Raw genomic sequence first — 12,378 nt, forward strand, 5'->3', positions numbered from 1 at the left:
CTATTTATCTAACTTTTCATCCAATGTTATAATTTTTGTGAATTTCTTTTTCATATTCACCCAGGTCAGTGACAGACCCCAGAGACGGAAAGCGAGTTGCTCTCAAAAAGATGCCTAATGTCTTCCAAAACCTTGTTTCTTGTAAGAGGGTATTTCGTGAGCTGAAGATGCTGTGCTTCTTCAAACATGAGAATGTAAGTACATGACAATGTCACAATGGAGCTTATAGTTTCCTCTAGAAAGGAAAAAGAAATGTTTGCCTGCATGATTGCATTCAGCCTGAAAACAGACCACAGCTTTACCTCTGTTCTCAGGTGCTCTCTGCGCTGGATATACTACAACCTCCACACATTGACTACTTTGAAGAAATGTATCCTTTACTATTGATTTATTCAAAGATTATAACAAGATGCAGGGCCTACAGGAATTACATTTTAAAATCAGGTGTATGAAATTGCAGAGAATTGCATAAGAAATTTTCTTTAGGTCACATTGGGGGTGGCTGTAGCTCAGGTAGGGCAGGTCACTTACTAACCGGAAGGTTGGTGGTTCGATCCCTGTCTGCCTGCCAAATTATTTTGGGCAAGATACTAACCCCAAATTGCTCTGTGATGCACCCATAAGAGTATGAATGCGTGTGAGTGTTAGAAAGCACTTGCAGAAAAAGAGCAAAGAAAAAAATGTAAATGGGTGAATGAGACAAGTTGTGAAAAGTTATAAAAAGCACTTTGATTGCTCATAGTAGAGATGTGCTCTATAAGAACCAGTCCATTTACCATTAAATAAAACAAAGTATGACTGAGGGTGTATTGAGTGCTGGCCTGATAGATAGCATCATGGCTAAGCTGGAAACCTGGACCCTCCATGGCCGATTGCCAAGACTACGTGAGATAACCTCTGTAGGTCTAGTAGAAGGTGTGAATGTAGCACAATCCCTACTGCAACCATCACTGAATCAGCTGATCTACACCACAGCTGCAGTGATCACTGAGCTGCTTGGCTATAAAATGAACAGTTACAAGGAGCATTACTCTCTGTGGAGAAGGTGACTAGAAGCCAAGAATAAGGTAGCACAGGGCCTGTAAAGAAAGGGGTGCCTAAGAAGTACAGCAAGCTGTCTTGGAAACTGCCAAGTAGAGGTATACCAGAGAAACAGAAGGCAGGAGAATAAACCAGCTGTACTGTACTGAGCCATCCAAGTGGCAGTGTAACAATGTAAGAACAGGCCCACCAAGAGTGGAGACGGAGCAAGACTGGAAGAGCATATGGGAGAAGGATACAACCCATAACAATAAGGCTCAGTTGATAGTGAATGTTAAAGCCGACCACAGCAATCTCCCTGAACAGGGTCTGGTAGTCATCACAGGAAAGGGTCTCCAGTATGTAGATATGAACAGCACCTGGTCCTGATATGATTCATACCTACTGGCTGAAGAAGCTGACTGCACTCCATGAGCATCTGACAGCACTAATGGACCAGCTGCTAGTAGATGAGATATGTGGATTGGCTAACTGAAGCCCAGTCAGTCCTGATCCCCACAGTTGGATATTTTACAAGAAAGCCTATGACTCAACGCCCAACAAATGAATCACGGAACTATATAAAATCAACAGGGCCATAAGAGCCTTCGTCAGGAATTCAATGGGGATGTGGCAAACACTAGAGGCCAACTTCAAGCCAGTGGCACAAGTCAACATTAAGTGCGGGATTTACAAAGGAGATGCTCTGTCCCTATTGCTGTTCTGCATAGGCTTGAAGCCTCTCAGTGAGATCACTGACAAGACTGGCTATGGATACCAACTACACAATCCACCAGTCACCAGGTACCTCCGCTGCATGGATGACATCAACCTTTATGCCAGGTATGGACAGACAAACTGGTGATGGTTAACTAACCAGATATAGTAGTGGTGGAAAAGCAGAAGAAGATGGCCATAGTGATAGATGTAGCTATACCGAATAATGGTAACATCAGGAACAGGGAACACGAGAAGCTCAAAGTACTAAAGGTTGAGGGAAGGACTTGAGAAGATGTGAAGGACTTGAGAAGATGTGAAGGAAACAGTGGTCCCAGTGGTAACTGGAGCACTCATTGCAGTGACCCCCACACTAGGCGGGAGGCTCCAGCAAATCACAGGAACAACATCCATGATCTCTGTCTACAATAGCGCAGTCCTAGGAACAGCAAGGAACTGTGGAGGACTCTGAAGCTCCCAGGCCTCTGGTAGAAGACCTGAGTTTGAAGGATAATGACCGTCCAGAGGGCGAGAGGGGAATCACAATCACAGTGGTCACTGAGATGCCAAGTAACGACTCTCAGCCTTCGAAAGCCGCTTGAAGAGGTATACCAGAGAGATAAAATCAGCTGTACTCCCCTAAACCATCCAAGGTGCATTCTCAGTGGCAGGGGGAAAGCCCGACCAAGTCTGGAAAAGCAGCAATACTGGAAGAGCATATGAGAGGAGGATGCAATCCATAACAGCAATGCTCAGTGGCTAGTGGAGCTAAGAGCAGACAGCAGCAGTGGAAGAGCATATTAACTCGAAGGGTGGTGGTTCGATTCCCATCTGCTCCAGTCTGCCTGCCAAATTATTTTGGGCAAGATACTAACCGCAAGTTGCTCTCATAGGAGTATGAAAGTGTTTGAGTGTTAGAAAGCACTTACAGAAAAAGAGCAAAGAAAAATCATGGCGAGTCGGACTGCACCGGGCCCTGACATGATTAGTGCCTACAGGCTAAAGAAGCTAACTGTACACCATAAGCTGTTAACAGCACAAATGAACCAGCTGCTAATAATGGCACACACCCAGAATGGCTAATTGAAGGTCTGACAGTCCTGAATCTGCGTACTAGCATCTTGTACCATGCTGTTATGTGCTGGAAAATCTCTTTGCTCTGCCTGCACCTAGTGTCTTGCCTGGTGTGGTAGAGCACCAACACTGTGGATCTTGTGCTCAGAGCTTATTCCTGTTCTGCCATTATTAGTGCCTCTGTGCTGTCTTTCAGTCCAGCTTTGTCAAGGCATTGATGTTACTTGATATCAGCCACTTTTTCTATTTTACAGTGGTACATGCTGTGCTTGCCCATCCTTCTTTGATGGTCCCACTTCTTGCTCCTCTTCTTTTTCGGGTTTCTGTTGTCTCAGATACTGACTCACATGAGCAGTTTTGCCCATCTTCCTGACTCATGGATCTTTGTTGTTTCATCCTGGATAGTGGTTCTGACATTCACTAAACCTCAGCCTCCTTCCTTACGCTTAGCATATAGTCTCAGGGTGCTGGACTTGGGGTAAAATGCTCCATGCATGGTAAGGAGCTTTCTTTTGCCTTTGCCCTTGGCTTCTATCTCTTTCTTTGGCTAGCTTATTTTCCCAATTGGGGTATCTGATCAAAGGCAGGATCTTGTTCTTGCCATTCTGCTGACTCCTCAGGACTTCTTACTTTCTGCAGGTACTTGGTGGTTGCAGATTTTGTAGCGGCCTCTTCATGGCTCCCATTTGCCTGTGGGATTAGGTACTTGTAGCTGTCCTTGATGTCTGCAATGTTGCCTCCTGGTAGTACAATCCCCTCAGTTTTGACTACTATCCCTTTCTTTGTTACATTTTGTTTCACTGACTACACTTCTCCAGTCCTAATGACACTGGAATTTCGTTGCTGCAGATCCTAGTGGTATGGATCAGTGAATCGATATCTTGTTCACTCCTGGCATGCAGCTTGAGGTCATCCATGTGGAGCAGGTGGCTCATGATTGCTCAATTTCTTAATCAGTATCCATAGCCAGTCTTGTCAAATATCGCACTGAGGGGTTTCAGGCGTATGTAGAACAGCAGTGGTGACAGATCATCTCTTGTGCTATTGTGTTGTTTGCCACTTCTTGATGAACGTTCTTAGGGTTTTGTTGATCTTATATATTTCTAGGCATTCTGGGATCCATGTGTAGGGCATTGAATCATAGGCTTTCTTGTAATGAGTCCAGGAGGTGCACAGATTGTTCAGTCTAGTCTTACAATCTTGAGTGACTGCTCCATCTACCAGTAGCTGTTGTTTTACCCCTCTGATGTTCCTGCCAGTTCCATTCTGTGCCCCACTCATGTATTGAACTATGTGCCTGTTCATCTTAGCCGCTATGATGCCTGACAGTTGCTTCCATGTTGTACCAAGGCAGGTTATTGGCTGATAGTTGTACTAGACCGGTGCCTTCTGGGGATGCTTGGGCATCAGGATTGTCCAGGCTTCAGTTAGCCATTCTGAGTGCATTTCGCCCATTTGCAGCTGCTTAATTTATGTTGCCAGACGCTCAGAGGCCCTTTCTATGACGTCTGCCACTGTTACTGGATGTTGTTCATTGGGGGGTGCTGTAGTCTACTCTTGGCTCCACCAGCCTCTGAGCATTGTTGATATGGGTTACGTCTTTCTCCCACATGCATTTTCAGAGTTACTGTCTCCAGCCTCAGTGGGGCTGTTCTCATATTGTTACCCTGCTACTGAGAATACACCTTGGATGGAGTGGAGTATACCAGCTGTACTCCATGGAGTGGAGTACAGCTGGTTTATTCTCCTGGCTTCTAGCTCTCTGGTAAGCCACTTCAAATGCACCTTGAAGAGATAGTATACCTTGCCAGCAGCAGGCCAAAGCCCGTGAGTCTTTGTTTGGCAGGTTCTAAGGCCTGAGTTATGGGCAGCTTGCAGTACTTCTTAAGCATCCCTTTCTTCATAATAATTTTCTGCATCTTATTTATATTTAAACCAGTGTCTGACCCTGTATGTGTGGGGCCATTTACATGTTCCCTAACGTTAAAAGACTCTGTAAAGGTGTGTTACAGGATACGTCATCATCAATCAACTTGTACGTTTGAAATTAGGAGGAGACACAATTCCTAGGAGGCTTGCACCAGGAAAGGTATCCAGTGTAAAAATCTACTAAATCAAAATACCTGTGGTAACCCCCTTTAATTATTTTTTTTTTTTTTGTGGTGATTCTGATTTCTGGAATTCATGGGAATTCTTTTTGCCCATCTGCCCAAGATGGAAATATGGTAAGGCCTTAAGGCTACGCAGAAAACAAAAGTGTGAATTAAGTTTAGTGAATTTTAACAAGTTTTGGTAACTGCAGGTATTTACACTCTGCAATGATCTGTTGTGTAATGCTTTTTCATTCCAAATACCCATACTTTATGTGAAAGAAGATGCCAGTTTACATTTTCATTTCTAGAATGCTGCTAGTGATTAACATAAGATAACTGGAAAGGTAAGAAAACAATGCAGTGATGCTGATGCCTAAACTCTATCTTAGAAAATAAAGCACATCTTTATTATAACTATACTGTCTTTCTCAGGTTCTCATTGAGATTTACTGTTTATGTTCTTGCACATATTTGTTTTTCTTTTAACCTTAATTCCTCTTGATCAGCTATGTAGTAACTGAACTGATGCAAAGTGACCTCCATAAGATCATTGTATCACCGCAGCCTCTGAGCTCAGACCATGCCAAAGTTTTTCTTTATCAGATTCTGCGAGGTAGGTCTTCTTTTCTTTCAGATATCTCTATGGTTACATTTATCCAAGTTCAGCCCATAGACTGGTCTCAAGCGTTGGTACTGATGAAGTTATACAGATTATACTCAAGGTTGAACAATAATACAGGACTCTTCAGAATTCTGCATCTCTTGACAACAACAGATTTGAAAACTAAATTAGTAATGAAATGTGACTAATTCAATGACCTTCAGTTTTAATTTAAGATTTTTATATGGGAAATCTTTATATTGTATTTTTAACGGAAGTCTAGTCATGAATGGAAACAGTTTGGCCTTGTTATTTCATGAAATATAGAGGTGCTCTCTATTTCACTTGGTGATAAATTTGTGAGTAGGATTTGTTGGTAGAGATTTTTGGAGTTTGAGGATTGGGTTTACACTAGGAAATTCCATAATAAAAGGAAAACCTTTACACCCTAAAGAGTTTAAGGCACTCAAATCACATAGGGGTGGGTTTACCTTTTTTTTTTTTTTTTTTTTTTTTTTTTTTAATAGCTTTTTTGGGTCTCATAGCTTAAGAATGAGTACTGGGGATATTCACATTAATATTTCACAGTTGAGGAAAAAAGTACATTTACCATCTGTTTAAAAACTGCAATAAAAGCTACAAACCTATTTCCAAAAAAGTTGAGATGTTGTGTAAAATGCAATGACTTACAAACCTTATAAATTTATATTTTATTCACAATGGAACACGGAAAATATCACATGCAAAACTGTAGAAAATGTACAATTTTAACAAAAAATATTAGCTCATTTTAAATTTGACAGTTGTGGTCAAATGTTTACATGCACTCATGAGGATGGAGAATTCTGATATTGATTTCTGTAAACATCTTTTGTGTTTTTTGCAGGGTGAAGTGAATATACACTATACATCTTTTTTGAATTTAAAAAAAGAAAAAAAACCTGGGTGCACAAGTTTGACTTTATTTTTGATTTTCTCTAATCCACATACAATATAGAGGAACAAGTTGGTATGCCTTGACTGTTAAAGTTAAGACATTTTAGAACCTTCAGTGGAACGTATTAAAATGTTTGAGTGTATGTATATATTTGAGCATGCACGTATATACTTCACAGTATCTTTCCTGTTCCGAGAACTGTGCTCTTCTGGACAGATGTCTCAGGTGTTGTTTCTGAGATCTGAAAAATATGACCTAGAGCCACTCATCCAACTTGGGTGTCACTACACCGAGTGCTCAGATTACCACAGGGAAAGCTATTCACTTCACCTTCCACATCTTCTCAGCCCTTGGTACTTCTTGAGCTTCTCGTGTTCCTTTTTCCTGATGTTGCTATCACTCAGCGTAGCTATATCTATCACTATGGCTGTATTAATCTGCTTGTACACCGCTAGAGTGTCTGGTTACCCATCACCAGTTTGTCTCTCTGTACCTGGAAGTCCCTAAGGATCTTAGCTTATTCCTATGCTGCCATTATTAGTGCCTCTCTGCTGTCTTTCAGACCAGCTTTTTCATCCAGGAATCTGATCTGCCCGTGGTACATTAGCAGCCTAGTACTAGTGTACCTCCATGATGATTTTTTTTCCTCTTCTTTCTCGGATTTCTATTGGCTCAGGTATTTCCTAAGCACATGAGCAGTTTTGCCCATCTTCCTGACTTTCGATCTTTTGATCTTTGTTGTTTCATCCTGGATAGTGGTTGTGACATTCACTAGGCCTCAGCCTAGTGAATGTCCACTTTCCACTTAGCATACAGTCTCAGGGTCCTGGACTTGGAGTAAAACGCTCCATGCATGGTAAGAAACTTTCTTTTGTCTTTTTCCTTGGCTTCTATCTCCTCCTTTGGTCAGCTTATTTTCCCAACAGGGTATCTGATCACAGGCAGGACATTGGTGTTAATTGCCCCGGATCTTGTTCTTCCCATTCTGCTGACTCCTCAGGACTTGCTTTACTTTCTGCAGGTATTTGGAGGTTGCAGATTTCCTAGTGGCCTCTTTATGGCTCCCATTTGCCTGTGGGATTAGGTACTTGTAGCTGTCCTTGATGTCTGCAATGTTGCCTCCTGGTAGTACAATTCTCTCTGTAACAAATAAGGGGATAGTAGTCAGAACTGACTACACTTTTCCCAGTCCTAACGGCATTAGAATTTCGTTGTTGTAGATCCTACTGGTATGAATCAGTGTATCTATAGGGGTGTCCAAATTCATAGGCTGCATCCTCCTGAGGACCCGGCCTTCGCGGTCGTCCTCCAAAGGCCGGCTAGGCCGGAAGTGAGCGACTGTGAAATTGGACGGTCTAGCCTTCAGTTTTGCATCACCAGCTGTCTCGGTGGAGTTTAATAAACTTGGCTGTCTGCTCCTTTCTGTCTATAATATAACAGGACACTGGCATAAATTCTCGATCATCTCACACTTCTGTTTAATCAGTTCTCTGTTTGGCGTTTATTTAGCTGTGTGAAAACTATAACTTTAATCTCAGCCAAACCAATTTACTCATGAACAAATAAAACACTGAAAAAGCCAAACAATAACACTGTTAAGTTATCTAAGTGACTTATATATCATGTTTAACCTGAGTAGCGAAAGGTGGGTTGTGCGGGGAGTTCGCTGTTATCGCCCCGGCTAGCTATCGAGCTGCTGGGTAACAGACGTCTCCGAAAATGTCAGAGCACTTTTGCAAATATGTGATGTCTTGATAAACCCAGCAGATATTTGAAGTTGCACAGCCACATTCTTGCCTGAAATATCATAAAAGTTTAATTTGTGACCCAGAAAGAGTAATATTAAAACTTAGTAGCAACTGCCATTGTTAGAAACTGGAATTTCTATGAATTCTGGGATATGGTGGGCCACAAAGGATACATCCGCGTTTGTCGGGTGCATTCGGAGGAGTCTACAAATTCTGACAGCCTTGGCGCGTCACTGTGAGGTAATGGGTCTACAAATGCGGCCTCAGGAGGATGCAGCAGATGAATTTGGACACCCCCTTTGTCTTGCTTACTCCTGGGATGCAGCTTGATGTCATTCATTTGGAGCAGTTGGCTGATGATTGCTCAGTTCCGAAGTCAGTGTCTGTAGCTTGTAGGTCTTGTAAATGATCTCACTAAGGGGTCTTTCCTATGTAGAACAGCAGTTGGGACAGATCTCTCCTTGGTAGCTCCTACACGTGATGTTGACATGTTCCGTGGGTTGACCTCTAGTGTTGTTTGCCACATCCCCATTGAATTCCTGATATTGTATAGTTCTAGGCATTCCAGGATCCATGTGTGGGGCATCGAGTCATAACGCCTTTCTGCAGCTCCAGTAGTTTTGCTAACTTCCCTCTGCACTACATTGATCTTCGCCCCTAGTCTCCTTCTCCATAGGGGATGGTGATCCTGTTGGCTGTTCATCTTATAGCCAAACAAAAAAGTGATCACTGTTGTCGTGATGTAGATCTGCTGATTCGTTTTGGTAATGGCCATTTTAGGGATTTTCTGTAATGCTGCATTCTTCTAGTAGACCTTCAGAGGGTATTTCATATAATCTTGGTAATTGGCCAAGGGTTAGGTTTTCCAGGTTCGCCATGATCCTATCTCTCAGGTCAGCTGCTCTCGCACTCAATGCACCTTCAGTCATTTTTTGGGGGCTTGGTATGTAATTTTGGGTTGGGGTGATGATGATAGGGAGGAGGCCCTGGGGTAGACCTAGGACACGCTGGAGAGGTTATATCTCTCGGGCTGGCCTGGGAACGCCTTGGTGTTCCCCCGCATAAGCTAGAGGAGGTGGCTGGGGAGAGGGAGGTCTGGGCTTCTCTGCTTAGGCTGCTGCCCCCGCGACCTGGCCCCGGATTAAGTGGAAGAAGATGGATGGATGGGTGATGATGATAGCAGTTGCATCTTCCGAATATGAGCAGTTTTTCTCTGGGAAGACAACACTAGATGCAGAACTGTGTCTAAGATTACATGCTTATGATCAGTAGGGCTGGGTAACGTCACTGATTTCTAGAATCGATTCAGATTCACAAGGTCCCGAATCGATTCGATTTTAATCTGGGAAATTTTGTCTCAGTCAGAAATATTATAATTTTGATCACATATCAGTACATTTCCATATTTTTATATCTATAAAAAGAAAGCTGACACTTGCAAGACTTTATCAAAAGTGTAAGCATCACAGCCGATGCCTTTGTGTCAAAGTAACTGAGGATAAAACACAGAAAAACATGAAGGCGACTTTTATAGCAGATAACCTTAAAAATGTTCTGCAGTAGATCAAAAATGAAAGAAAGTCATTAATCAAAATATGAACATTACCTGATGCTGCTGAAGTGAAGCAGAGCAAAGTTACAGAGGTTTTATTAGAGACGCAGCTAAGCGTTTTGCAATTTTGCATAATTTTAAAAAGTTTAAATTTGTTCAGTAGCCTATTGAACAGCAGAAATGAGGCTTTCTTTTCAGAAGTAAGTAAAAGGGAAAAGAAACAACAGTTGACTTGCGCGTAATAAGCAGGCGGATAATGCAGAAAAAAGATTTTTGGATGGGAACCTGTTTTTGAAGTACAGAGAGAAAGAGAGAGACCGCGAGCTCTGCATGAAGTGTGATTTTTATCGTGGTGGAAGCAAAACAGCAAACTAAGAGGGCATTCATGACGATGTTTATGTGATGCAAAATGTGAAGTGTAGTTTGGATCTTCTCTTGTTGCTGGTTCAGTCAATATTGTTTGGAGAGAGATTAAAAACCTGCAGCTTCTGAATCTAGTGCAAAAGGGGCGTAAACACAAAGTGCCGACCTGCTGACGGATCAGAATCAGTGAGCTGTTGGCTTTCAGCCCTTTGTGTTTACGTCTTTGTGCAGACTCTGTGTACCTGCTCTCATTTATTGTTTTAGATGTTTGGTGGTTGTTGAAATTTTGTGAGGTTTAACCTGAGATTCTGGTGTTTTGGGCAAAATAAATTTATATTTATCGATCGATCGATTCAGGATTTTAATGAATCTATTTCACGTTATGCAAGCTAGAATTGATTTTAATCGATAATCAAAACCCACCCCTATTGATCAGTAGTAGATTAGACAAAGTTTTTAGATAAACCGAGAGTAAAAACTAAATCCGGTGTGTGGCCACAATTATGTGTGGGCCGGTAACATGTTACACTAAATTAAATGCCTTTGCAATGTTAAGAAATTCTGTCACAGTGCAGTTAGAGGGATCATCAATATGTAAATTAAAGTCACCCACCAAATTGATTTTATCTAAATTAACAGTAACAGATGAGAGGAGATTAGGGAATCATTAATTCAAGAAATTATTGCAGGATTTGGAGGTCAATAAATTACAATATAGCAACCTGGATATTCACATCGAATTTTATAAGATAGTAATTCAAAGGAATTAAAATAACAGGATTAAACTGCACACAATATAGATAATTCTTATAATTATCTAAATGGTGTTAACTTGGTGGACAAAGTTTTGAGGGGTAACAGGCAACAGTTGCCTGGTTTGAAAATGTCTAATTTTTAAGGGATGACAAAATTGTAGGAATGATTTGTTAGATAAGGATGTACTGTTAAAGGGGGTAATAATTGCAGGAGAGACAGGCTTAAGAGGAAGAGGCTTACAGCGCATAGTAATTAGATTACTGAGTCTGGTTGTACAAATACTGGCAAAGACTTTTTTAAATTTATGCGTTATAATCAATGGAATTGGTAAAGATGAATACTTTAGAACTGAGAAAACAGGTGAAGTAGCAGTATAATAGTGGTTATGCAGTTTAGTAGTGAAATGCTTGTTTAGTAGTGATGGCAAGAAAATATCAGTTCTAGTGACGGAGTCGCAGATAGCGAGATTTTCCCTCATGCTTTAGGGGTCCTACATGAGTGAAGGATTAATTCAGTACTTGAACCTCAGCGGTTCTGGATGAAGGTGATCTTGTTTAAAAAGTCAATGACCCAGACTGTTGAACTTTACGTCACCATAACAGGGGGGCAGCAGCGGACCACAGTTAATGGATTGCTTTCTGGTGTTCTGCAGACTTTCCACAAGGTGCATAAAGTCTTGTTTGAGGGTCTCTGACTGACGTAGTGCTGACATTGAAGAGACGCTGTGGTGAGTTTCAACGGCTGAAGAGAGGTCTGAGTAATATTCTTATACCGGCTCTTAGGATAGCAAAAGATATGGTCGCCAAGTGTTGAACCATAAAGGTGCCAACAACGATCACTTTAGGTAGACACGGCCTTGAGGAGGTGGTGATGGGTAGCTTGGGGGCATGACCACATGTGGGCTCTGAGATGCGGCTGTGGGGGCAGCAGGAGCAGCATCAGCAGAACCTGGCAGTGAAAAATGCTGATGCCTGAATTCTAGAAGAGGGAGACATCTAGGTGTCTGCGCTGGAGCCAGGCAGCCTGGAGGAGTAGTGGCAAGGAAACCCAGGGCACTGCCGGGTCCTGCACATTTTCCAGCGGGTAAAATTTGTTCACCAGCTGAATAACCTCTGGGTGTAGACAGACCGGGCGTCTAGTCAGCTGCAGCCCTTTACCGGGAACCACGACTGCGACTTGCAGTGTGTGAAGCAGACTTCAGACTGGCTTTGCCCCATGGACATGCTACATTTCATCAGCCAGAGCCAGGAGATTGGCTGTTATGACTGGCTGTCCTCCAGTGGTGGCAGAACCAGACCAGGGGAATGTGGCATCACAGGGAGCTCCCGAGACAGAGCACTGGGTGGAGTTGCACCTGTCGATGTTGGCACAGCAGGAGATCCATAGGGAAGCCAGTGCTTTGCTTGTGTGGTGGCCACAGATGAAATCTGTGAAGCTCATCCTTCATAAGTTCCTGCTTCAGTCGCCAGATATCCTTTTGTAACTGTAAGTATGCTGGTAGGCAATGACCATAGCTT

General features: G+C 42.4%; 1 protein-coding gene across 2 annotated transcripts in view; it reads left to right on the forward strand.

Annotated features, from left to right (window-relative positions):
• Positions 1–12,378, forward strand: part of nlk2 (nemo-like kinase, type 2) — a 73,419-nt gene that overhangs the window by 13,630 nt on the left and 47,411 nt on the right. For both annotated transcript variants that reach the window (XM_086260663.1, XM_086260664.1), the window contains exons 2-4: positions 65–194; positions 315–370; positions 5,411–5,517. In XM_086260663.1, the coding sequence (XP_086116789.1) occupies positions 65–194; positions 315–370; positions 5,411–5,517 (293 nt within the window). The remainder of the gene's footprint in view (positions 1–64; positions 195–314; positions 371–5,410; positions 5,518–12,378) is intronic.

The sequence above is a fragment of the Aulonocara sp. 'chitande type north' Nkhata Bay genome, linkage group LG14 (assembly GCF_057382095.1).
Source record: "Aulonocara sp. 'chitande type north' Nkhata Bay isolate Kocher_YH1m ecotype deep benthic linkage group LG14, A_spYH_male_GT1.1, whole genome shotgun sequence".
NCBI lineage: Eukaryota > Metazoa > Chordata > Actinopteri > Cichliformes > Cichlidae > Aulonocara > Aulonocara sp. 'chitande type north' Nkhata Bay.